This window comes from Amphiprion ocellaris, chromosome 4, assembly GCF_022539595.1.
Source record: "Amphiprion ocellaris isolate individual 3 ecotype Okinawa chromosome 4, ASM2253959v1, whole genome shotgun sequence".
Taxonomy (NCBI): domain Eukaryota; kingdom Metazoa; phylum Chordata; class Actinopteri; family Pomacentridae; genus Amphiprion; species Amphiprion ocellaris.
The window spans coordinates 27,629,820-27,657,066 of NC_072769.1; the positions used below are offsets into that span (position 1 = coordinate 27,629,820).

General features: G+C 40.4%; 2 protein-coding genes across 2 annotated transcripts in view; one reads left to right on the forward strand and one right to left on the reverse strand.

Moving 5' to 3' along the window:
* Nucleotides 1-9,320, forward strand: part of ern2 (endoplasmic reticulum to nucleus signaling 2) — a 33,229-nt gene extending 23,909 nt beyond the window's left edge. Inside the window, exons 16-24 of the mRNA XM_023286790.3 lie at nt 795-885; nt 4,579-4,768; nt 4,864-4,960; nt 5,092-5,291; nt 5,485-5,632; nt 5,795-5,922; nt 7,365-7,488; nt 7,582-7,649; nt 7,738-9,320. Coding sequence (XP_023142558.2) covers nt 795-885; nt 4,579-4,768; nt 4,864-4,960; nt 5,092-5,291; nt 5,485-5,632; nt 5,795-5,922; nt 7,365-7,488; nt 7,582-7,649; nt 7,738-7,920 — 1,229 coding nt within the window. The 3' untranslated portion in view covers nt 7,921-9,320. The remainder of the gene's footprint in view (nt 1-794; nt 886-4,578; nt 4,769-4,863; nt 4,961-5,091; nt 5,292-5,484; nt 5,633-5,794; nt 5,923-7,364; nt 7,489-7,581; nt 7,650-7,737) is intronic.
* Nucleotides 9,321-13,114: 3,794 nt separating this feature from the next.
* Nucleotides 13,115-27,247, reverse strand: part of gna12a (guanine nucleotide binding protein (G protein) alpha 12a) — a 34,181-nt gene continuing 20,048 nt past the window's right edge. The window contains exons 3-6 of the mRNA XM_023286792.3: nt 18,888-18,938; nt 18,602-18,802; nt 18,141-18,347; nt 13,115-16,396 (exon numbers count right to left, since the gene is read on the reverse strand). Coding sequence (XP_023142560.1) covers nt 16,235-16,396; nt 18,141-18,347; nt 18,602-18,802; nt 18,888-18,938 — 621 coding nt within the window. The 3' untranslated portion in view covers nt 13,115-16,234. The remainder of the gene's footprint in view (nt 16,397-18,140; nt 18,348-18,601; nt 18,803-18,887; nt 18,939-27,247) is intronic.

The following is a 27,247-nucleotide window of genomic DNA, read 5'->3' on the forward strand; positions in this document are numbered from 1 at the left end:
ATAATTTGAATCTGACAAAAGTAATAATAAATAAAATTAACCAATGAAAATCAGACGTTGCTTTTGAACTGTGGTTTAACAGCATCATTTAAAAAAATAAACTCATGAAACAGGCCTGGACAAAAATGATGGTACCCCTAGAAAAGACTGAAAATAATGTGACCATAGGGACATGTTCAATCAAGGTGTGTCCTCTAATTAGCATCACAGGTGTCTACAAACTTGTAATCAGTCAGTCGGCCTATTTATAGGGTTACAAGTAGTCACTGTGCTGTTTGGTGACATGGTGTGTACCACACTGAACATGGACCAGAGGAAGCAAAGGAGAGAGTTGTCTCAGGAGATTAGAAAGAAAATTATAGACCAGCATGTTAAAGGTAAAGGCTATAAGACCATCTCCAAGCAGCTTGATGTTCCTGTGACTACAGTTGCACATATTATTCAGAAATTTAAGATCCATGGGACTGTAGCCAACCTCCCTGGACGTGGCCTCAGGAGGAAAATTGATGACAAATGGAAGAGACGGATAATACGAATGGTAACAAATGAGCCCAGAACAACCTCTAAAGACATTTTTCTTTCATTAACCGAGGGGTACCAACAATTTTGTCCACGTGTATAGTTCATTACCTCAATTCAAAGATTTGCCTCTAGAGTCTTTGCACAGCATACAACCCTCTCTGTCCTTAATCTGCATAAGGAAAACAAATCCGAAAGTGTCAAATTATCTGTCCTGCACTGGTAAATTGAGATTGTTTTTCCTTTGCTTCATTCTTTTTTTCTGTGTCTTTCAGAGGGAAACAGTGAAGAGGTGCAGGTGGGAAAAATCTCCTTCACCCCCGCTGAGGTGCTCGGACACGGCACAGCAGGAACTTTTGTCTTCAGGTGCAGTATATTTATCTGAAGAAAAAACTGTTTCAGCTGCTTGTAGAACTGACCTTAAATCTAAGACCGCATCAGTCAATTTGCATGTTTTGGATATTTTGTGGAAAACACATATAGTTAATATTTTTGTGAAAAATATTCCTATAGCATATTATAAAAATGATTTCCTACCATCCAGAAAACCCTGCCCGACATACAGTGCCATGCAAATGTAATTGCCCCCCTACAGAAATCTTCTATTTTTACATATTTCTCACACTTAAATGTTCCAAATCATCAAACTAATATTTATATTTATTGAATATTAGAAAAATGCAGTTTTTAAATGATTATTTATGAAAGATTAATTGAAAACCTCCATCACCCATATGTGTAAAAGTAATTGCTTCCCTGAACCCACTAACTGGTTGACCCCTGGGCAGCAACAACTGCAGTTAAATGTTTGTTCCAGCTTGTGATCAGTCTTTTACATCAACATGGAAGAATTGTGGTCCACTCCTCTGCAGAATAGTTTTAATTCAGTCACATCAGATGGTTTTCCAGCATGAACTGTCCTTAATTTAATTCTTTTTGAGCCAACAGTCAGTAGTAGTTTGATCCTTTAACTCTCCCATGGATCCGTTTCCTCCCAGAGTCTTCCTTACTGTGGAATCATGTAGACGGACCTTAACTGAGGCCAGTGAGGTCTGCAGATCTTTAGATGTTTGGTTCTTTTATGACCTCCTGGATTAGATGTTGATGCTCTTGGAGAAATGTTGGTCTTTGATCCACTCCAGGGAAGGTTCACCACTGTTCCATGTTTCTCCATCTGTGGATAATGTCTCTCACTGTGGTTCTCTGGAGTCCCAGAGCTTCAGAAATGGCTTCGTAACCCTCCAGACTGATGAATGTCAACGACTTTGTTTCTCATCTGTTCTTGAATCTCTTTAGAACGTGGCAGCATGTGCTGCTTTTTCAGACCCTTTAGCTGCTTCACAATGATAGACAGGTTCTGTTTAGTGATGTTTAGATTCAACAAGCCTGGCAGTAATCATATGTGAGTGTGGATGGTGAAACTGAACCCAACTGATAAATGAGTTTGGTCATTTGGGCCTTAGCTACCAAAATGATTAGTAGCCAAGGGGGCAATTACTTTTTCATGTAGAGCAAGACGGGCTGGACAGCATTGTCCCTTCAAAAATTACCCCCTTGACTCCTGAATTTATTTACAATTAAATAAAAACTTTTGTGTTTTTTTGCTTTCCAGCAGATGCTAAAATAAGAGATTGTTAATTTATCAATTACACCTAGAACATAGATACATAGATATATAATAATAAGAGATATATAATAACTAGGTCCTACTCCGACTGGTCCTATGAGAAACCAGTGCTTGCAAAAGGTTCCAAAGTACGTTTTGAATATGCACAAACCGGTATTGGGGGAATGCATATGCTATCTCAGCTGCAGTCTGAATGAAAGCGGTATGTTGCGAATTCACGACAATGGACTTCAAGGGGTTAAAATCATCATCTAAAAACAGCGTTGTCTGTTCTTGGGTTGTCTTTATCTAATATTGAAATTAATTTGATGATCGGGAACATTTAAGTGTGACAAATATGCAAAACTAGAAGATTTCTGAAGGGAGGCATATACTTTTTTCCTAGCAGTGTACAATAATACAGTGTATTAGAGAGGAACTCACACTACCTGTTTGCTCCTCTCAGCTCCCAAGCACAACCAACAACAATTACAGCACTCAGTGTTTAATTTGCGCAATTATCAAAGGACATCACAGATTCACAGTAGGCTAATACCAAAAACAGAATATACCCAAGCTAAAGTTACATGCTCTGTAAGTGGAAGAGAAGAAATCAAACAGAAAAATGTGACCCACCCCCACAGAGCTCGGCGCTGCTATAGATAACCGTGTGATGCTATTTACAGTGTTTTACAAAGGTGTAAACCACAGCTGGTTGGCTGACTGGAGGTGGAGAAAGGAGTGTCTGCAGGAGCGACCCTAAGCCATCTGTTTAACTTGTAGCTGTAAAACTAGAACCAGCCAGTCCCACACTCTCTCCACATCCACTTCCAGTCCGTTGGCTTGTTCACATTAAGCACCAAACCAAACAAATTAATAGGGAGTGGAAGAGAAACCGTCAAACAGCGAGTCGAGTTACTGAGAACGTGCAACACTGTATTGTATCCATCAAGGAAGATGGTCTATGCAGATGCTAGCTCCGTGCAACTACTTGTAAGGATACGCATAAACTAAGACATACTAATAGTTACATAGATGTTAGCAACTTCAATATTGCACTGGGTCAAATACACTATAGTCTAGTTTAGAAAATGGTGGATGTGACTTTTTAAAGCTGGAATTGAAGCTAAAAACATGACGAGAATGAAATGGTGCCCTTATTTTTCATCCTGTACCTTGCTGCTGTATTTATAATCTACAACTCCTTGCACTGGAAGGTGCTTTGTTGAGCCGTGAGTGTAGCTCAGTCATTCACTCAGCCAATCAGAGAGGTTCATGGGTCCACAGTGTCTATTGGTGTGCAAATATACTAACACAATGTCTCAGGGTTACAACAATTGGAACGGCTGCTTTGGGCTGACAGCTGATGTCAGGTTTTAGACACTGGGGCTTCAGAAGACTGCTTAAAAGAGCATTCCTCCATAAAGAATGAGCTGCACAATCTTTCTGTAGTCCACATAATGCTTATTTAAATTTTAGAGTAGTATGCGTGTGACTGAATGGTTACTATGATGGATAATCAATGTTGAGGTCGGTTTGTTTTGTCACAGCAGCTAGTACAAGTGTAATGACATTGTTATGGCTCCAAGTGAACCAACGTGCGCAATAGCAAATCTGCCATAATTCATTAATAATTATTATTTTTGTACAGTGACGTGTCAGAGTGACTGCTGTGACAAAAGACTTCATTCTCTCAAGTGAAAAGAATTAATATCAGCGGCGACAGGTAGAAAATTACACCAAACACATGATATGCTCTGAAAAATTGTTAGCACTCACAACGAACTTAAAGGTTTCAATTATACAGCAGATATTCGCTAGTTTGACTGTTTGGCGACAGACCTCTGGAATTCTAAGATTCAGTTCAGTTTTATTTATATAGCACAAATTCACAATATATGTCATTGTCATCTCACAGCAGTCAACATGAGTTTTAACATGAATTTTAAACGGAGAGCAGAGAGCTCAACAATCCAAAGCTATCGTTGGATTCCCTATGAGCGACGGTTGGAGGGAACAAAATAACAACTTGCGACAGAACCAGGCTCAGGGAAGGCAGCCGTCTGCCTCGACCAGTCAAGTGAGACTGGGGATGACTTTCATCTAGTTAATTAATGACATTGAATTTAACTAAACACATGAAGAAGTTAACGGGAATAAATGCAAACCTTATCAAAGCTACCAAAAAACACAAATCTGAGGTCACTGCATCTTGCATTAATTGAATTAGATTAAACTCAACTTTATTTATATCGCACAAATTCACAGCATTTGTCATCTCACAGCGAGTAACATAGTAAAGTACAGACCTTATGAATTATAAACAGAGAACAGAAAACCACAATCCAAATTTGCTTTGGAGTGGATGAAGGGCTGATAAGATGAACTCTATTTCGTACCACATGCATCCATATCTGTGCCTAATATGTTGGGATTTTTGGGGGGGTTTTCAGGGGTAAATTTGACGGCCGCCATGTGGCTGTGAAGCGAATCCTGCCGGAGTGTTTTGAGGTAGCAGAGCGAGAAGTTCAGCTTCTCCGAGAGTCCGACACACACCCCAACGTCATCCGATATTTCTGCACAGAGAGGGACCGCCTCTTCACCTACATCGCCATCGAGCTTTGTGCTGCAACCCTGCAACAGGTCGACACTGCATGGCCTCATTATTAGCATCTCAGCCTTCAGTGTAAACTCAGTTTATCCAAGTGTTTGTTATCGTTTGTCTGTATTCTTCGCAGTATGTGGAGGATCCGTCGTGCTTTTCTGAGCTGAGTCCCATAACTCTGCTGGAACAGACCATGTGTGGCCTCTCACACCTCCACTCACTCAATATAGGTGTGTGATACACTCAGACAGATGCATGCACGCCAAATTCCTTAAATCTGTAATAGATGGCAGTTTTTGAAACACTTTTCTATTCTTTACCTTCTCGCTGCCCACCCGCCTTCCGACCTTTCTTCATCCAGTCCATCGTGACCTGAAGCCCAGAAACATCCTCCTCTCCAGTCCCAGCGCTCTGGGTCGAGTCCGAGCTCTCATCTCAGACTTCGGCCTCTGTAAGAAGATCCCAGATGGCCGGAGCAGCTTCTCCCTGCGGTCCGGAATACCTGGAACTGAAGGGTGGATTGCTCCAGAGGTGCTGCGAGATACACCTGGAAACAAACCGGTAGGATGCACACACATCACACGTCACACAAAGAGTTTGATAGATGATAAACCAGGTCAACCTGCAGCTACAGCCAAGTTTTTCTGACCTTTTCTTGTCTGTGCGACCATTTTCTGCGACCAAGCCCTGAAATCCATTGAAATGTTCAAACTGTCCTCTGAGTTTGAAATGATTCAGTCTCTCCTATTTCCAGACAGCAGCAGTGGACGTGTTCTCTGCAGGCTGTGTGTTTTACTACGTGGTCAGCAGGGGGCAGCACCCTTTTGGAGATGCATTGAGACGACAGGTCAACATCTTGTCAGGAGAATATTCACTCTCACATTTTATGGAGGATATACATGGTGAGGGTGTTCTGTTCAGCTGCAAGAATTAAAACTAGTTAAACAAATATCTGTGAACAGTCGCAGTAAAATCCCCCGATGATGTAATGAGAGCTCAAAACAAATCACACCTCAAGTGAAATGACTCGCCTGAAATCAGCGTTTGTACCTCTCTCCTGTCAGATGACGTCATAGCACAGGATCTGATTGAGCAGATGATCAGCGCTGAGGCAGAGTCTCGGCCCTCCACTGCCTGTGTCCTCAAACATCCGTTCTTCTGGAGCCCTGAGAAGCAGCTTCTCTTTTTCCAGGTGTGTTCACTCACTTCTCTGTGCTCATTTGTTCCCAGATACACGAAGATACAACTTTATACAGTGCTGTACAAAAGTATCCAGAAATCTAATATTTTTGCATATTTGTCACACTTAAGTGTTCCAGATCATCAAACTAATTTTAATGTAAGTCAAAGATAACCCAAGAAAATACTAAATGCAGTTTTTAGGTGATGATTTTATTTATTGAAGGAAAAATACTGTCCAGCCCATCTTGCTCTATGTGAAAAAGTAATTGCCCCCTTAGGTACCAATCTACCAAATGGTCAAATTCATTCAACAGTTGGGTTCAGTTTCACCATCCACACTCACATGATTACTGCCAGGCTTGTTGAATCTAAACATCACTAAATAGAACCTGTCTATCATTGTGAAGCAGCTAAAGGGTCTGAAAAAGCAGCACATGATGCCACGTTCTAAAGAGATTCCAGAACAGATGAGAAACAAAGTCATTGACATTTATCAGTCTGGAGGGTTACAAAGCCATTGATGAGGCTCTGGGACTCCAGAGAACCTCAGTGAGAGACATTATCCACACATGGAGAAACATGGAACAGTGGTGAACCTTCCCAGGAGTGGATCAAAGACCAAGAGGGATCAAACCACTACTGACCATAAAGAACATAAAGGTTTGTCTGGTATTTATAATATCTGGATGAGTTCCAAGACTTCTGGGATAACATCCTGTGGACTGATGAGTCAAAGGTGGAACTTTGTGGAAGACATGGATCCGTTACATCTGGTGTAAAGCTAATACTGCATTCCACAAGAAGAACATGATACCAGCAGTGAAACATGTTGGTGGTAGTGTGATGGTTGGAGGACCTGGATGACTTGTCATCACTGATGGAGCCATGAATTCTGCTCTCTATCAGAAAATCCTCCTGGAGAAAATCCACCATCAGTTCATGACCTAAAGCTCAACACTAATGGTTTACACACACAATGCTTAATTTCTTTGTGTGTGATCTGTTGTCCTATGTTTTATTGTTTGTTTCACTGTTATGTTTTCTTTGTGTACTTTTTGCAATGTGTTTTTATTGTGACTTATTACTCATTATCCTATGTATCATTCATGTCTTTTTTCTGTTTTTGTTTCTTGTTTTTTTTTCTGTCTGCCTAGGGCCTGCGGATGTTAATTAGCATTGTTGCTACAATCCAGAATATTTACGTTCATTGTTGTCTAAATAGACGTTCATTAATGTGCACTGTCCCTATCAAATAAAGAAAAAATAAATTATAAAATGCAGCAAGACAATGACCCAAAGTACACTAACAAGTCCACCTCTGAGGGGCTCAGAAAGAACTAAATCAAGGTTCTGGAGTGGCTGAGTGGCAAATACTTACCTGAGTTTCTTTCTGCTTAGCTTCACATCTCTGCCTGTAGACTCTCATATTTTTGTGTGTGCGTGTGTTCAAAGGATGTGAGTGATCGCATAGAGAAGGAGCCGGCAGAAAGTCTGATTGTGGTCAGACTGGAAACTGCAGGAAGAGCAGTGGTCCGAACCAACTGGAGGATGCATATCTCTGTTCCTCTACAGACAGGTACGCATGCAAAACCACATAACAGTTTACACCTGTGCAGGACAACAACACATTCAGAATCTGTGGTAACATTTTCCCCCATGTGGTCTCCAGACTTGAGGCGATTCAGGACATATAAAGGAAACTCAGTTAGAGACCTGCTGAGAGCCATGAGGAATAAGGTCAGTCTGTGTGTTTGCACTAAATCTGTTTGGTTTATATTCAACCAGCCTAATGTGGTTTTGCATTTCGGCGTCCTGAATATTACAGAAGCATCACTACCACGAGTTGCCGCCGGAGGTGCAGGAGACTCTCGGTGAGCTGCCCGAAGGCTTCGTCAGCTATTTCACCTCACGGTTTCCACGACTGCTGATGCACACTCACGCTGCTCTGCACATCTGCTCCCACGAGAGACTGTTTCACCCCTACTATCTGCCCCCTACTTCCAAGTAGCTCGCACATGACTCTGCACTCTGCACTCCATGGCACACAGACAAGTAAAAAAAAAAAAAAAAAATCCCTGACAGTACCCTGTTATTGCTTTTGTAAAGCCCATACTGTTATTAGGGAAGAAGTTACAGTGCTGTGAAAAAGTTTTAGTATGCCTTGGGTTGTTTATAAATTAATTTTATTGTATTTTATTTTGTACTCCTCCACAGGCTGCATACATTTGTATTAATAATGTTTTAAACCATATATTTTAATGAACACTCCCTTTCTGAGGCCTCTGGAGTGCCGCTTCGGTCTGGTTTTGTTGTAGGGAAACAAAACTAAATAAAATAGGAATTGAATTGTTATTAAAAATAATAAATGATAAATCAGTGGAAACATTTTAAATGTTCTGCCACAGTTTGTCTAAACACATAATGTACATCCAAATAATTGTAAAGCAGCCATCTTGTGTCATTCACAACGCTGCTCCGATCTCATGTTCAGTCGATATGGACTTTAAAATATGAAAAACATGTAGGGACTTTGTCGCAGCACTGTAGGTAACGCAGCTGGTTTAATAATGATGTAAGCTCGTGTTGCTGTTCCCAGAACTTGTGCTAGGAGGCTGAATCAAACCAGTTAGTTTAAACAGTTCGCTCCTCTCCTGGTTCCTGCTGCTTCTTTTAGCTCTTCTGCAGAAAGACTCTGAGATATTGACCTGCAGTTTGTTTGTATTCGGTGTGTGTTTGTAGCTGAACACCGACTGTACTCGGCCGTGTTACCCACTAAAGGCGTCACAGTTAAAATGTGGGCAGCGTGCATATGCTGGGAAAGTCTGATTTATGACCAGAGTGAGTGGGTGGTGATGTAAGAATGACAGATTGAACTTATAGACACATACGGACAATTTTTTATTGTTTAATTGAGCTGCAGTTCTGTTTCTCTGTATTACTGCTGCTAAATGTTGAGTTTGAGCTCCATAAAACTCCACTAAATTCTCTCCCTGTAGCTACTGGATGCTGGGTTGTTTATAACTCTGCTGCAGAATGAATGAGTTGAACTTTTGTACTTTTTTGTTTTGGGAATGAGTGAATTAAATTAAGGCTTTGGGTGTGCCAAATAATGAAGCGAATCAAGTATTGTCTTCAGTTTGTAAATGCAGAAAAAAGAAACCAAAGAAGTAAAGATGAATTCTAACTCACGATCTTAAATCTTAGCACAAGTTGGTGTCAACTTTATTTTTCATAATTCATGCTGCAACAAACTGTATGAGCAGGAGAAAGCAATATTTGAAGGTTTGTTATGAAGGACCTGAAAACAGTATCTCAACCAGTTACATAAACATTTGTGTTCAACAGTTTTCTCCTGCCAGCACAGAAGCATCCACTCAAGTAAGATTTAATAAATTCACTGACATTTGACTTCAAGCTGTTTGTTTTCTACAATGGAAGCATCTTTTGGATCCACTGAAATCACCTTGCATGTTCAGCTTAAATCGTTTGCAACTCCTGAGGTTCGTCTGGTAGTAGAGTCACACTAAAATCTTTAATTCTGAGGCTTCAGTACTAAAGAAATGGTTTTCTCACAGATTACAATGCTTTTTTTTTTGACATTTCCAAAAAGCCAGGACGGCCTCCAGACATTTCTGTCTTTGAAGTTGGTCGTTAATGCTGGTGGGAGAATGTCATTTTTGTGCACGTGTGAATCGATGTGCTGTAGTTATGTACCATTCTTAAATGTCAGCAGGTACAGAAGACCACGCAGGTGTGTTTTTGTTTATTTTGAGTTGTAAGATAAAAGATGGGGGTTTTAAAAAATGTAGGAAACTGTTGCATTACATCTTTTAAACCCACAGAGGGAGACATCTGCCTGAGACATCTCTCTCTAAGACCTTTTCTTAGTAATAGAACAAATGGTGGGATATTCAATTCTAAACTGCTTCAGTAATTTGAGATCTGTAAAGCAACAGTTTAAAGTTGCCTACCAGTTGTGCGTTAATCTTCCCCTGATTAATAATCCGTGCTGGGAAACACTTCCTGTAGAGAAGATAAGACGTCAGACGTCTGCTAATTCCAGTGTCAGTGTGAACTAAAACAGAAGTGGTTAAATGACGCGACGGCCTGAGGAGCAGCAATGTGTCACGGCCAAATCATGGGCTAATGAACCGCTGGTTGTTTATGTTTCATGGTATGATTCAGAGGCAGCAACTGAGGGAATGCTCAACGTTATTAAATATCAGAGACTGTAGGTCCAATCAAATCAGCCCGAGGGAAACATCTGCTTAACCGGAGTCATGAGACCAACTTCACATTGCAGATAAATGTGTGTGATGGCACTCGTAGACTCTTCAACAGCTCTTGGAGAGTTTCACTTTTCTGTACTAAAGCATAACCTGAGCAGCAGAACGCTAATAGGAATCTTTTCATTTATGTGGTCTTGCTGACTAAGCAAAGCGATGTGAGCTGTTGCTTTAATGATGCTGAGGTCGTTGCTGGGTGGTTGCCACGTGGCTGCAAGGAGGTTTGGATAGATTCATTCAAATTACCACTAGCTGGGTTGCAAAGGTGTTGCTGGAATATTTTTTCACAATTCTGGTTGTAGGACATTCAGGAGGATGCGTTCATTGGCTTATTGTGTGTTTACAGGTGGTTGTTCATTGATATAAAGTGTTCTTACTGGTAGCTAGGGTATCACTAAGTGGTTGTTATGGTCTTCTGGGCAGTATTTTATGGTTACCATGGCATTGCTATAGTCTAGATCAGGGGTGTCAAACTCATTTTAGTTCAGGGGCCACATACAGGACCAGTAAAATCTGAGCATAAAACCTATAAATACCCACAACTCCAAATTTAGCCCTTTGTTTTTGTGCAAGAGAGTAAATATTCTGAAAATGATTTTTAAAAAACATTATGAACAACCTGACATTTCTTAAGAAAAATAAATTCAATTTCAGCAATGTTATGCCTCAGTTTATCATTTACACCTTACAACTTACAGATCACAAAATATTTACAAAGGCACAAAATATTCAGTCGCAGGTATATGGAACGGAACGATATAATATTTTACTTTATGATCAAAACAAAAACTTGTCAAGATCTAGCAATTATTAAAAAATTTATTTTTTCAGATTTACAGTTTGCAGTTAGTGTCTTCTACTTTTTACCCTTTGCAAAGATGTCCTGTGGGCTGGATTGGATGCTCTGGCGGGCCAGCTTTGGCCCACAGGCCGTATGTTTGACACCCTTGGTCTACATGGATTGGCCACTATGACCCATTGATTCATGAACTACTCTCCGGGAGCATCGCCATATTACTCTTTTGAAATCGTATTGTTGAGTCTCAAGAAGGTACAGTAGTGACCTGACAATCTCAAGCTAAACACTGTGCTTTGTCAGTTATTCTCCTCTAAATGAACCATAATTTGCAGAAGTGGGAAGTTTGACGTTAAATGTACAAAGTGGGAAAAGAAAAAATGGCTGCCTCCCGTTTGCTTTGTTGCTTTTCTATAAACAAATGCTTGGCTCATGTCGTTCACTTAACTGACAAAACGACAGGGTGACAAATTCACAAATGCCAGGTTGTCAAAAAAGTAGATAAGTAGAGAAACTGTATTTGCATGTTACTAGTTAATTTCAATAGTGTAACAAAAATCGGAAACATAAGTGTAAATTGTTAAAAAAAAAACAGGTAATTTCTTCCTGTGATTTTACTTATTATCTGTAGTTTCAGAAAATAAGCTAAAAATGGTAAAATAACTGTAAATTGTAATACACACACACACATATGTAATTTCTAGGTAATTATTTTCTGTGATTTTATTAGTTGTCTGTAGTTTATCAAAAATAGGGAAAATTGTAAAATAAATGTAAATTGTTTAAAGTAATTATGGGTTATTTTTTCTGTGATTTTGCTAGTTTATTATTTGTAGTTCAACAAAATAGAGATGAATTGTAAAATTACTGTAAATTAAAAAAATCTATATGTAAAAACAATTAAAATAAATGTTAATTATTTTACAGTTTAGGAGAAGCCAAATTGTCATTCCCTTCTGTTTTGTTTTTTCAATATCAAACTTTGGTTAGTCTGTCCTGCATTGAACATAATATACGGTTTAACGCATTTAACCCAGAAACACACAGACAGTCTGCAGGCTCCAGATGAAACACGCATGTTGAAGTGCAACTTGAGGACAAAATGTCCTGCGCCTCGGTGTCTCTGTAAACGAACGCTTCCTTATGTTTCAGAGACCACTGGGGGATAGGTTTGTCTGCTCCCTGCTTTTTCCTCTCATCTCCTTTGTCGGATCAACAGGAGGCCGGTTTGGGTTTCTCTGATGTGTGTTTGCGTGGGAGGAGGGGGCCGATCGAAACGGGCCGAGGGACGCCGCTCTTACTCCATTTTGGGATCGGGACAGGAAGTGGGCTCAGCAGAGGAAACATGACCTCCTCCTCCTCTCCCCCGCCTCCCTCCCTCTATCCTCTTACTTTTTCTTGTATTCCCTCTTCCTCCCTTTGTGCGTCCCTCCCCCACCAGTCTGAGCCGCTCACAAGGTCATTCCTGTGCTTTTTGGTGGGATCCCGTCGGCCGTCACATGACTCCTTGAATTACATTCTGCTCGCTTCCTGAGTAAATGAATCCACGTTAACCAGCGATTTCTGAAACAACACTAGAACTCTGCTCTGGTTGTTTCTGGGCTCCCTCCCTGTCTCCTGAGACATGCAGCCTGTTATGTAGCGGAGCTCCTCTGATTAAAAGCCAAAGCAAAGGTCAGACTCTGCTGGGTAACTGAGATATCGCCCGACTTCAGCTTTACTCTCATGCCCAGTGGTCTGATAGCTCCGGCTGATGAGCTTCATGTTACATTATGTGGAATGAGGGCTCTCACTTATGATATCAGGAACTTCAACTCTCTGCTAGAGAGCTTCTCGTGTTCATAAATACTGATTAAGCAGCCCCAGGACATAAGAAAAACATATTTGAATAACACTTTTCAAAAAATCCTCTGCTAAAATGTTTCAACCACGCTTCACTTTCCAGCTCGGAGGGTCTCAACCTCTTGCTTTGCCACATATACACACTCAAACGCACACAGACGCCCACACGGAGAAAAAAAATAAATAGAATGTCAGCAAACGGCACCACAGAGCACAGAGCTGAGGCACCACGAAACAAAAAACAAAAAGCAGAAGACCTCCCTCTCTTCATCCTCTGGTCGCTTTTCAAAGTCTGTTTATTTGTTTCGCTGCCTTCTTCTTCCCCCAGACGTTTTCCATCCAGTGCAATGACGAGACTTTACAAATAATAATAAAAAAAAAAAATTTGTGTGAGTGGAAAAAGTAGGTTAGTCAACGAAAAACGTTACAGCAACATACCAGTTACAGTTACAGTGATACTGTTAGACAGAGTGGTGTTGGTAGTGTAAAGTGTACACACAGTGTCAGTCAAATACTTACAGTATTCTATATACAGGAAGCTCAGCGTGTCACGATGAGCACATACAAATAACACGGTTAAATACAGTCTTATGAAGGCGTGTGGAAGCGTTCATGGTTCGCCTCATTCCCCTCAAGGCCATATGGACTTAAAACTCAGGGTGGGACGAGCCGCTGCTGCTGCTGCTGCTGCTGCTGCGTACCAAAATGCAAATCAGGCAAAATGTTTAGAATCGAATCAACATTTTTGTTTCACTCCGCTCTGATTCATTTCTCTGCTCGTGAACATATAAGGAAGTAAATGATTTCTAGGAAAGTGCATGGGATTAGTGGATGTTTCTGGTTGGCTGGCAGGTATCCATTAAAATCACATAACAGAAAACACTCAGACGTAGTTCTGGTCAGCAGGTTAACCACAGTTGTAAATCAGTGCACAGAGGATGGTAAACTGCAAGAAAACCATAGCGACGGTCTTTTTATTTATGCTACATTAACTCTCACTGGTGAAGCAGACATAAACAAGGCTGCAAATAGCGACTAATCTGTTAATTATTGGTTTCTTTTTTGGCCACCAGCTGCAAACACAACATGGAAACATGATCATATTGTAAAGTTTACAAATGTGTTGGAGAGCACCATTTTTATTGATTTACATCTATGTTAATCTAATATTCGCTCTCTTTCAGCTGTTTTTGGTCTCCACCAACTCTTGAATAAATATCTGGCTCTTTAGCTTCTAAATATGCCATTATTTTAAAAAAAATATATTATTTATTTTTAAAAGGGCTCAAATGTCGCTATTTTCTCGACAATATTAGTTCATAGCTTCATCTAATTAGCACCTGTGATCTAAACAGCTAGTTGCTAAATTTGTCTGATGTTGGGCAAATACTTGTTTTTTGGGGCTGTTATGCTAAAAACAGCTGGGAACAAGGCTGTAGCAAACAGGTAAAATTACAAACTATAAAACAAAAACAGTGACCTGAAAGACGCTAAGACTGTTCCAGCTGTGGGGAACATTAGATTCTGGTGAGAATCAATCCCAAAGAGCAAATATCTGGCTCTTTAGCTCCTAAATACAACATTATTATTATTATTTTTTTTTAAATGGCTCAAATGGCACTACTTTCTGGATATTACCAGTTTATAGCATCATGCTAATTTGCAGCTGTGGTCCCTAAGCTAATTTGTCTGTCAGCAGTTTGGTATTGGGTAAATAGTTGGTTTTTGGGGCTTTTGTGCTGAAAGCAGCTTTAAACAAGGCCATGAGAAAGTTGTACCAAACTGGTAGAGTTGCAGACTATAAAACAAAAACGTGACCTGAAAGACACTAAAACCATTGTATTATGGTATTATATTCTGCTGTTAATATAAAATATATCGACCAGTGCAGTTTTAAAATGGCAAAAATCTTTAAAGTATTTGCTTCTTAGTTGGAAACTTAAACATATTTAATTTGCAAACAGAATAGAGAAGCTGGACACAGCAAATATTGAGTTTTTTAGGCAGAATGCAGGAAGTTTGAAATGTCTTCAGATAAACGTATTATTAAAAATAAAGAGAAAATCTTATTTTCAAAAATGAACAAATGGCTGTAAATGGAGCAGTTCCTTAATGGACTTTGCTGTTTTCATTATAGTGTTAAACTACAATTCTTTCCAGGACATTTAGAAGGAAATTATCCATCAGTAATAAAAAAACAAAACATCTAACTTCTTTGTGGTTTTGTTCAGTCTGGCTTGTTCAGATTCCTTGTTTTTGTTTTGCTGTTTTTCGGAGTAAGGCTTTCCACCCTGACTGCTACAGAAGTCCAACATGGCCGCCAGAAACGCGGGGAAAAGGTCATTTACAGTTCAACCCTGTCATTTTCTGCTGTTCCCTTCATGTTTACGGGACAAAATGACAGGAACATGCAGTGTAACCACACACCAAAGCCTTCTTGTAAATACATAGTATGCCTCAGGTTACATCTAGGCTGTTGTGGTGCATCTTCTGGGATTCTGGAGGGAAGAGTGGAAGAAGGAAGAAAGGCCTAAAGATAGAGATGAGCCATAATTCATATAAGACCAGGAGCTGCATGTTTTTCTTTAAAGCGCTCATTTGACGTCTACTGATTCTGCAGCAGACGAACAATCCGACTATTGTGAGAGGAGTCGGATGGGATAAGACTTGTCATCTGCAGATGTTCATGTCTTGTGCGATGGCAGGGACATGAGAATAAACACTAGAGGAGGAAGAAGAAGAAGGAAGAGATAGAACAGGAGAGAACAGGGAGGGTAAGAAAAGGGCTTCGTCTCTTCCTCTGTTGAAGTTCATTGACAGGAACACTTGTGCAACCTTATCACATAACACAGCATATGACCAGCGAGGGCCCAAACCCTCACCCCTCTCCCTCCGTCACGTGGACTTTAAGACAAGGCATTTTTCAGCTCACTCTAAATCTTCTGCCTTTCTTCCTGCCTTTGCACTCTTTCCCTCCAGCTTCTCATTTCGACAGGCAGCAGTGTGACTCGGTTTAGCGACAGGGTTGTCATTAGTCTTATGTACACAAGAGAAACAACAACACTTTCAGTGCTCATGTCATGTAGTTGGTGCTTTCCTCTACATGTTTATACATTTCTGAGCCTGTGTGCGGAGGAGCAGCTGACTGTATTTCCAGCGTTCACACATTTATACAAGCTAAACGCAGGGTTTCCACAGGTCTACAGTCACTTCACGGCTCAACAGGTTAAGAGTTCAGTTAGATCCACTCTGAATGGCTCGACTGACTGTTCCACAGGTCAGTGTTAATATCAGCTCACAGGCTGTAGTGTCAGACCTTCTCCGAAGTCCTCCAGGCCTGGGTTCATGGCTGGTCTCACAGTTAGAGTCAAAGAAGCTGTTTGTCTGCGGCGCTAAGGTCATTGCAACATGATGTCTTTGAGGTTTTCCTGCAGGATGGTGTCCTTCACGGCGTGAAAGACGAAGCGGATGTTTTCTGTGTCTACCGCTGTGGTGAAGTGGTGGAAAAGTGGCTTCCCCCGGTTTCTCCTCTTCCGACTAAACGACTGCACCAGAAAGGCCTGGAAGAAGCAGAGGAGGAACAGTGAGACCTGGAGTAGGTGTTTGTTGTTTCCTCAAATACAACATGACACCTCCTTTTCTAACAAGCTGGTTTTGGAAAGGAGATGATAGCCACTCATTGGCACTTTTTCTCTCATGAAATGAAACCTGAAATGCTTTCACAGAAAGTAGGAAATGCTTCCACTTTCCTCCTAAGCATTGATTCTACTCACACACAGACAGCCGTGGACATCATAGACACATAGTTGTTTTTATTATACTGCTTTCTACTCTGCTATACATGCCAAAAAGTTCAACAACTACATATTTCAGGCATGCACATTCCTGCCAAGCATGTGCTGTCCTGTTCTTGTGTTTGGGCGGCATGCAGATGTCTACAGCAGACTCTCATGGACTTGGACAGAAAGATTAAATTACCATCAACAGTGTTCGAGTGGACCCTTGTGGAAATGTGTAATGTCTAACACCAGCCTCAAGCTCTTGGAGGAAGAATTTTCTCTGGCTGGTCTGTTTCTGAGACAATTTTGACTCCTTCTCCCTCATCAGTGGTTATTTCCTCCAGACAAACTCTTCCAGGACTTTAACAAACTGGCTAAACTGAGAACTTCAAAGGCCAGTTTATATTTGTGGACGTCCAGTGAAATTTTGTCTACACTGAAAGCACGAAGAAAACAAATGGTGCTCAAAGGAGACGAACGTAGATTTTCCGTCATCCACACTTCAATAATTAATCATTAAATTAGTTGTAATTCAAATAGTAGCTGCCGGACTTTAGAGGAGCTTTCTATCAGCGGAGTCCAAACACAGTGGAAAGAAGTTCTCCAGAAATACTGTGCAATGTTTATCCACTGTGCTTGACACACCTCAGGAATAGTTATGGTGTCACAGCCTCAGTCGGTTCAATGCAACTGTCTGTGCAGACATTGAGCACTGACTTATGAAAACAACTACATCCACTTTTAAAGTTCACTTTGGTCTGCGTACATGCGGAAAGGAAGAACTGGCCATAAGGCTACAAACAACCCATAATGCAACAGAAGAAGTTTCTTCAAATTTTCAATCTCTCCCCTCAAAGCATTGTTTTTTTTAAATAAATTTATGCCAAAGACTCTGGACAGTTCCTCAAATGTCCACTTCATGTAAGCTCTTAATCCTCATGTTCAAATGTGCAATTTTAAAGCAGAAATAAAGTTTACAGACTGGCACAAAAATGTTGCGGAGAGTTCATCCATCTCTATATACTGTCCATGGCTCTGTGTAAAACTTTATAGTTTGTATATCCATCAAATGATTTGAAAGGGGGTGAAAAATAATAATTGTATAATGATTTATACATTTATTGTTTTATAGCTCTTATCCAGGTTGTGTTCTCCTGACTAGATCCTTGCTTGTGTTGTTTCTACTCAGGTGTAGGCCACTTTGGATAAAGGTGTCTGCTAAATGAAACTGTAGAACTGTATAAAAATGAACTGTTGTACATTTAGGTACAGACTCTGCATGAATGAATTAGTGCTGTGAGCTTGCAGCTGTGTAAAAATAGAAAAAAAAAACCCTGAGAAAGAAGTATAAACTTCTGCTTCGTTCCTGGTTGCTTCTCAGCTATTCGGTCACAAAAATTGTCTGATTTCTCAGACTGGTTGTCGATGTTTCAGATGCCAACCAATGTCTTGACAAACAAACATGCAAGTTGAAAACTGGCAACCAATGCATCATAATGCAGCAACATTAAAGCCATCTGCATACCTGTACGTCCTCTAGCCTGCGAGGGTCTCCTCTGAACTCGGGAAAGTTCTTGCGGATGTCCACTGTGCGAATCTTTTCCACCAGCAGGTCTGTTTTGTTGAGAAAGAGGATGATGGACACGTTAAGAAAGAGCTTGTTGTTGACGATGGTCTCGAAAATGTTCATGCTCTCCACCAGACGGTTTGTCCTGCGATCCTCCATCAACACCTGGAATCACACAGACTCAGCGTTACTCTTCTGTTTTTAGGGGTTTTATCTAACCACAGAAGGATCTGGCCATCGTCATATGACTGTTGGTTTGACCGTTAACAATCATGTTTGGTGAGTTTAAACAAAAAGAGCTTTGTGTAAACTTCTCTCTGAGCTTTCTGGTCCTTTCCAGTTATTCAAAAAGTCTCACTGATAAACATTTCTGCATAATTTCTACTGCACAGTCGGAAATGTGTTGAGAATGCCGGTACCTGGTCGTACTCTGACGAAGACACCATAAACAGTATCGATGTGATGCCATCGAAACACTGGAACCACTTCTGCCTCTGGGACCTTTGGCCTCCAACGTCCACCATCTTGAAGGGAATCTTTTTAATGACAAAGTCGTGCTCGACGATCCCCTTAGTCGCCTTCCTTGCAAACAAAATGTCTTGCTTGCTTGGAATATAGTTCTGAAAAGAGAAGATAAACATTTTTTTTTGCAAGTTGAAAGGGGTGAAGAAACACAAAGTAAGATCTGAGCAGTCAGTGACTCACCAGTTGCCCGATCCGATCCAAGTTATCCAGGAAGTATTTGACCGACTCGCTCTGCAGACGAGAAGGAAAAAAGTCTATTACAGCTGCAGTCCTCTTATTATACACTAACCAGACTTAAAAGATCAAAACAGTCGGATTACAGCGCTAATCTGATTATTATAACAATGTCATTTCTTGTATTTCTTCCTTATTTAATTCTCACTGTGCTCATTGATTTATAAATGCATCGATCGATGCAACAAAGGCAGAAAACATGTAACCCGCCCTAATCACATTAGTCCCATTATGTCTCTGTAAAGGACACTGTATGGACGGGCAGTATTCTGAATTTATAACAGGATCATAAACTGAAGGGACTCAACTGACAAAATTGGATCATTGTGATAATATAAACCATGTTTTATCCACAGAGCCTGACGTGACTTATGACTGAAAACTCTAAAATCTAAATCAATATTTTGCTATTACCAATGGTTCAAGTGGTTATGTGTGATCTGAAAAGTGCCACCACACACTCTTTGTCAGCATCCTGTTTTTTCTTCTTTGTTTTCATTTAGCAGCCTTCAAACTCCATTTTCATCAACTTTCTTGTTCTCAGTTACAAAGTTCTAATAAACTTATTTACACAACCTGCCCACAAAGTTAACAGGAGGATTTAGCCACTAAACAAACAGATATTTACGTCAGGAGCTGGTGGAGACCAAAACAGAGCTATGAAAATTCAAATTACTTTTAACGTGTTGACTGGATTTGCAGAATTTGCTTGTTTGTTTGGCTCGACAACTTCATCAGGTGATAATATACCACTGACTTATTTACAGCTTGAACAAAAATGAATAAAATCTACCAGCATACTGATATGTTCATGAAGTAGAAAGTGACTTCCACATGCCACCAGTTTCCACAGAAAAGGGAGGGGAATAATCTGAGACGGTGGACTTTATTTGTAGGCATGAGAAATGCATATAATAAACTGGATTATAGGCAAATTCCCACAGCATGCTCCATTGTTTTCTAGCTGTCTAAAAATGATCAGAATCATTTTTGTTTCCAGACTGTCAACGTCCATGAGCAAGATTACACCATTTATCACCTGTAGAAGCTCTGAACCCCAAAAGCCACCAACCGGTTTGAAAGGCAAGTTGTTTTCTCCACATGAGCAAAATTACACCATTTATCAACTGTATAAGCAGAAACCTTCACCAGATTTCTGTCCGATGACCCCTCACCTACTCTGATTTGCCATCGCATCGGTAAAATTCTCCAAATCCAAGCTTAAAATTGGTTATATTTCATCAAAATTGCTTCACTGAACATGCTCCAGTTTTAAAAAAGACTGATTCTGTAAAAGAAAAAAAAAACATTGTGCGTTCCTTAATGCATATCTATAAGCGACTCTGGTGCAGCCAACTTTTGTGACTAAAATTTAGGGACTTTTCAAATTTGTAAAATGTACTTACTGAAAGAAATTCAACTTTAATTTTTTTTCCTTTTTATGACAGACGGCATTATAAATTCGTTAAACTAGTTAAAAGAGCTCTAATTCTAGCTATGATTGTGCTGTTTCTGTAGAAGTGCAGGACTTTATATTGCAGTGAAACATAAGTGCACTGGGTTTCAGTCATTCAGCTTGTTTGCCGGACATATCCATGCCTTTTCAAGTTTTAACTTGAATCAGAAAGCTTGCTAACAGTTTTTTAGCTGTCAACAAGCTGTCCAGTTCATAGTCTTGGATGCATGTTTCCTGCTAAGTTCACTTCAACTCTGTAAGTTATGAAAATCAATTAGCAAACCCTTGTAACTTGTGTAATCCTTTACAGTGAACATCGTGTCTGCATTAATATTTGTCAGCGCACCTCCATTAGTCTTCCATAGTAATGTGGTTTAAGTGCACGGCAATCTTCGCTGCAACAGATTACACTGCTGACGCAAGTTCCAGGAGGCTGCTAATTGATTTTCATAGAGCTGGAAAAAGAGTGGAACCGAGCAGCCAGAGGAAAATCTTACTGCTCACAGTTTGCTCCTTTATAACTCAGGAGACAAAATTGTGATTTTTGTTTTAGTTTGGATTTTGTCTCATATGATTCTCATATTTTTCTCCTAAAATTCTCATATAGGTGAGGAAGGAGGAGAACAATTAGCAACAGGAATCAAACTTGAGATTTAAAGGAGGTAATTCAACTAATGGATCCATTTTTTCTCAGTGTGAGCTGTATATGAGCTTTATTTTATAGAAATATAAAACATTTGACTCCTGTTGCTAATTGTTCTCCTCCTTTCTCACCTACATCTCCTGGTGAATTTTAGGAGAGAAATATGAGAAGCAAATCAGAGGATATCAAAACTAAAATAAGAATGACAAAGTTGTCTCCTGAGCTGTAGAGGAGAGAAACTTTGTGCAGGAGGATTTTCGTCTTGGCCTGTGCAAAATGCTCTGCTGTGCTTGAACGTGACGCTTAATACAAACTGGCTAAAGTTAAGATTTTAAGCCAAAACAAAAGGTGTGTAAAAGTTCAAAGTGGAATCAAAGTGATTCTCAGCAGCAGTTTAAAACCGAACCTCTCTCTCTTCCTCCCTGTTTCTCTTAAATACGCTCACATTCAACAGGAAACAGCTGTGTGTGTGAAAACAGTGGGGAGAGACATGGGGGAGGGAGGGATTAACGAGTCAGACAGAACCGAGCTACACACACACACACACACACACACACACACACACACACACACACACACCACGATATAACATCATTTCTCTTTAAACTCGTGTTGACAGCAGCCTTTTTTTGTCACAACTTTTGACTTCCCTCAACCTGATCAACCAGAACCAGTGAAAGCTCTTCCACGCCGACATCCAGGAAACGTGACCCCGATGTGAGCGACATGTCAAGCCCGTGACCCCCGCCGCTGACCCACGGCGTCAGAGCAATAGGAAGCACAAAAGGCGGGGGCTCCGATTGGTTCGGCCGGAGAAAGGGGGCTCGGAAGGGAAAGGCGGGGACGAGGGGAATTCCCAGAGATGAAGGGAAACAAAGACAGCGGCGGACGCACAAATCAATTTCCACGGCCCGCTTTAACTGTCATCAGCAGAAATGAGGCGGTCCGATTAGTCACACGGTGGAAGCATCAAAGCTGATTTATTTTTATTAGGCCAAGGATGACTTTTAGCACATGTAATGCAGATCTGTTGGTAATAAACGGTGAAATATGGCTGTGTGTGTGTGTGTGTGTGTGTGTGTGTGTGTGTGTGTGTGTGTGTGTGTGTGTGTGTGTGTGTGTGTGTGTGTGTGTGTGTGTGTGTGTGTGTGTGTGTGGGGTTGAGTAAGGCAGGAGGAATGTCTCCATTGATGGCGTGTATGGGCAGATTAGGGGCTTTATTACAGCAAAGACCTGAATAAGCTCACATTCTGCAGTGTGTGTGTGTGTGTGTGTGTGTGTGTGTGTGTGTGTGTGTGTGTGTGTGTGTGTGTACTGTGTGTATATGTCAGTACAGGTATATGTGTCACTTGCCCTGTGTGTGTGTAACTGGGTGTGTCTGTTAGTTCTGCCCCGATTGATATGCTGATTATTCTTTCATTAACTGGTCGATCATTTTGTATTTCCAATGTTCAGCACAATTACTCAGAGTGAAAAGTGATGTCACCACATAATAATATTTTAAAGTACTTGTGGAGATCTTTTAAAGGTGAAAAAAGATGGTTCATTTCTGTCGTGAGATCCACATACGTACTACAAAATAAATGAATAAAAATTTAAAAAAACCAAATGCTCCCTCCAACCGATAGGTGGAAACACCAAACAAAAACTGCACGTCTTGTCACAATTTTTTTCCCCTTTTTTCTTTTTTTTAATATATAATTTTTCAATTTGAATGCTCAGCATCATTTACTTTTTTTGCAATTTGTGAGCCTTCTTCCAAAACATAAGCTATTACCTTTTTAGCATGTAGCATGCTGAGGTTTATCAATATTTGGTCGTTTTTATTATAGTTATGTTCTGAGGGTCGAGCCTTCAATCAATCCAATTAATTACTAGTGGATGGATGGATAGATAGATAGATAGATAGATAGATAGATAGATAGATAGATAGATAGATAGATAGATAGATAGATAGATAGATAGATAGATAGATAGATAGATAGATAGATAGATAGATAGATAGATAGATAGATAGATAGAAAAACTTTCATGTTAGCTTATTTGGAAGAGAAACTGGCAAATTATCCACAAAAACAAGTTCAAACTACCTTCCTCGATCGGCTTCACCCAAGCGTTTGTTGTTAATGCTTCTTCCTCTGTTGTGGAGATGTTCCCAGAACTATCCGTTATTAATCCTTTAACTAAATGTTTACTAGTATATGTAAATCTTACTTTTAAGATTTCATGAGCATATTGTTTGGTTTGTCCTATATTTAGGCGTGGATATTAGGAACGAACAAGACATCATGCAAATCTAGAGCGTGAACAGTAAAACGGATAAAGACACATGCCATCGTTAAATCATGTAATCCACCTCCTCACTGACACTGAAGTCAGGCATAAGGTGTAAAGTCTGAACCCAAAAACTCCTGCATTCAGCTCACAGTTTACCGTCCAGGCTTGACATACGGCCTTGTTTTTGTCCAGCAGAGGAGGTTTCTCTGTTTATGTCCTGTATCAAACTGTGAGTTATCTGGGTGTGGTGGGAACACAGAAAACCCAGCAAGTAAACAAAGTCCTTGCATGTGCTTTCACTATCTCCACTTCTTCTCTCTCTCTGAGCCTTCCCATCCCCCCTCCTACTCATCTCTACTTTCCACTCCCTCCTTTTCTTTCTCGGCCTCCACCGTCCGCCGGTGGCCCGGCTCCAGCGGTGCCTGGGAAAAGCTCACTGTGGTATCCTTGGAAAACCTCTCGGAGAGCAAAGGAGGGAAAGGGGAGGCGGCGAGCGTCTAACTCAGCACATTTACTCCATGGTAGACATTTTAGTTTTTCTTGCTGTGAAAGGATCAGGCAGGCAATGCTCTATATTTTACTTATTGTCAACAAGTCCCACAAAAAGAAGACCGGTAGCTTTCAGTGCGGCCCATCTGCTTTATCCAGCCCTACACACACTGCATTAAAAGAGAGCTCAATAATAGGTTCGTCTTTTCAACAAACATATAGAAAAATAACCACAAGAAGGAACAGAACACCAATAACAACAAATCCTGAGGGCTGAACTACAAAGCCAAATAATGTTGAGCATAAAGTCAGAGTTTTCAGTTTCAGGAAGGCTAAATCTCCATGGTAACTGATGCTGCGGAGCTAACCTGGCCCAGGTGTTGTTCAGGGTTTAGGATTTAAATCATCTATAAGAAGTGTCTCCCTTCAACCAAATCATTTCCTTACGGCTGTTTATGAGCGATGCAGATTCTCAGCTGAGGGAAAATGTTTTATCTGTAAACCTGGTGATATGTACGTTACTAAAACCACTGAATGAAGCCGTGTGGTTACAGTATCCCACACTGTATGCACCGCGTTGCCATGGAAACCTACATGCATTTAGTTAGTGATGCAGAAATCGTAGAAATATGTTTTTATGTTTGGTCCGTGTACTCTGCTGGTTCTTCACCTGATAGCTCACTGATTAGAACACTGATTCTTCTCTTCCTTGTTTGCTCCCTAGTCTACAGGCCACCCTCCCTAGCCAAAGGTTTGACATCATTTGTTTTATCCAACATCCAAAGGTTGATCTAGGAGCCTTTTTCCAGAACAGAGCTATCGCCTTTTTTGCATTTAGAAACCTGACATTCATCAATATTTGTTCATTTTTATGATGTTCTTTTGGATAAAGACCAAGTAGAAAAAAATTTAGGATCCAGTGAAATTCTTTTTGAAATAATCTTCTCACATGTAGCTCTGATCTCAAAATGTTTTAATCTTTCTGCAGTGTTCCTCTGTGCAAATATCTGGTATATTTTTATTAAACTGATTTAGCTTTGCAGGAGTTAGGTACGTTCACATTAGTCATTTATACTGAATTAGTGTGAGCCATGTGTTTACTGTTTTTATTCATAAAACCAGTAAATAATTGTATAAACATCTGGGCAGTGTACCCTTAAGCAAATAGAAGTAAACTGTGCATATTTTGGGAACTGTTGCAGCTGCAGATGAATAGTGCGTTAGTATTTATGGCAGCAGGACATCATACGAGAGATAAATTACTATCAACTCATTGTAATATGTTGTAGCCACACTAGCTGCACGGATCAGAGTGCCAACACTGCTCCATATCAGAGGTTTTTCTGGGGATGGTTAAAGAGAGGTGCAGAGACAGACGTGAGGGAAACACTCTGCATGAGGTGAAAGCGACAGGTGACTGCTGCTATTCTAAAAATCTGCAGGAATCCAGCTGCAGTTAACTCTGCTGATCTGGCCACTTTATCGGCACAGTCAGCTGTTGCAGCTGCAGCGACAGCGACACGCAGCTCACGGAAGCAGTTACGGAGCTTTATATCCAAAAGAACCTGCCTGCAGCGAGCGGTGTCAAAACTCACACTGGAGGTCGTAACTCCAGTCTTCCACTGTATCCAGAGATACACTTCGAAAATTACAGGGGAAAAAAGACGTTATTAACAGAGAATATGGCTGAGAACCAGCATGTTGAAAAGTTTATGAAAACTTACTATTACGTATTCAGTGATACTTGTTAGTAAATCCATGGGTGCACTTCAGTGTGGTGGTCTGATGATGACAGTTTGGCAACATTTAAACACGTAGGCTCAACTTTTAATCTCCAATCTTATTCTTTCATTGTTAAACTGACTAGTTCCTTTGTTTGATATGTGTTCTAATTGAGCTAATTATAAATTTAACTTATTATTACCATTTGTACTATTTATTTTATTTGTCTCCTTATGCCTTATGTCTTGCTTGATTGTCTCTGTGTTTGCATGTTTTGAATGTCAAAGCACCTTGTGGACGCTGTTCTTCAGGGCGCTATATAAATAAAGTTATTATTATTATATAAGCAAAGACACCCTGATACTGTGTTCCTGTACTGCATGGCTGCAGTCTTAACTCATGTTGAAAAAAAAAATAAAAAGGTCTGTGACACAGAGGAATGAGCTGACGCTCATTTAATGCATTGCTTTTCTAGTTATGGGATTTGCTGACAATAACAAAAATGTGAAATATCACCAGCCTTACTTAAAAGCGACGATGCATGTCAGCGGAACCGAAACGCGGACTCTGTATACCATTAAAAAGTTTACAGCATTGAGGCAGCAGGAGATTTCTATGGCTTCAAGAGCTGTCTGCAGAGGGAAAAGAAATTGACTCGACATGCAGGTTACACATTTATCTCAGAGTCAGTGTGGGAGGATATGCCAGTTAACAGATACTAGCTGATCAAAGATATACTGATATTAGCATTTACTGTATGTTACAGATTTCTTCGACAGATCATAAAGCAGGAGAACATGCTTGGATAAGTTAGGAATGGTGGCATCACATATGTTGTATTTGACTCTGTCGACACCGTCTGCAGTGCATGTAACTGAGCTGGTGTGGAGTCTTTACAGTAAGTTGCCAACTAGCTATATGTGTATATGTCTGCATCTGTCTATGCTTATTTACTTTCTTTCTGGAAATTGGAATAGGTTTCAGCTCCAAAAATCTTGCAGGAGTTGGACGCTCACTGTTGAACATCTGATCCACTGGAAGCTTACTGACAGACTGGAAGCTTTCTATGTGTTTGGTCGTTAAAACATACAATTCTACAGGCCTGTACAGCTGTAACACACTAACTTTATCACCCAGCAACCCCAGATAAGACAAAGCAGTCTGATTCAACACACACACACACACACACACACACACGCACACACACACACACACACACACACACACACACACAATGTTAAGTGAGAGGGAGATGGAAGTGGCTTCCGTCTGACTCCAGATTGTTTTGTCACTGATAAATGTGGAACAAGGTGAAAGGTCAAACTTGCAGCTCTGAGCATACAGTAAAGCTGCTGTGCCACTTTCAATAAAGTCCAGATAAAACTGGCTGCCACAGCCAATACAGAGCGCAATGACAACAAGGCCAGCTGCTGACGCTCCGTAGACAATATGGTTAGTGATCATTCACGACATACTGCTGCAGCATTAAGTGTCATTAACAGTCTGTCTGGCCCTTCACAGCGTGTTTGTCGACACTTGTTGAGCTAATGGTTTGTCTAGCCGCTCTGTTCCACACAAACTGTTGTTTAAACTATTGTAAGTGGCTACTTCACAGCAGTCTCACTTTGTTTGGGTCTCCGGAGACAACAGTGAAAAAGATGAGCTAAGACATCTGGAATAACAGCAAGGCATGATCTGAATAAAGACACCAGCGAAAGA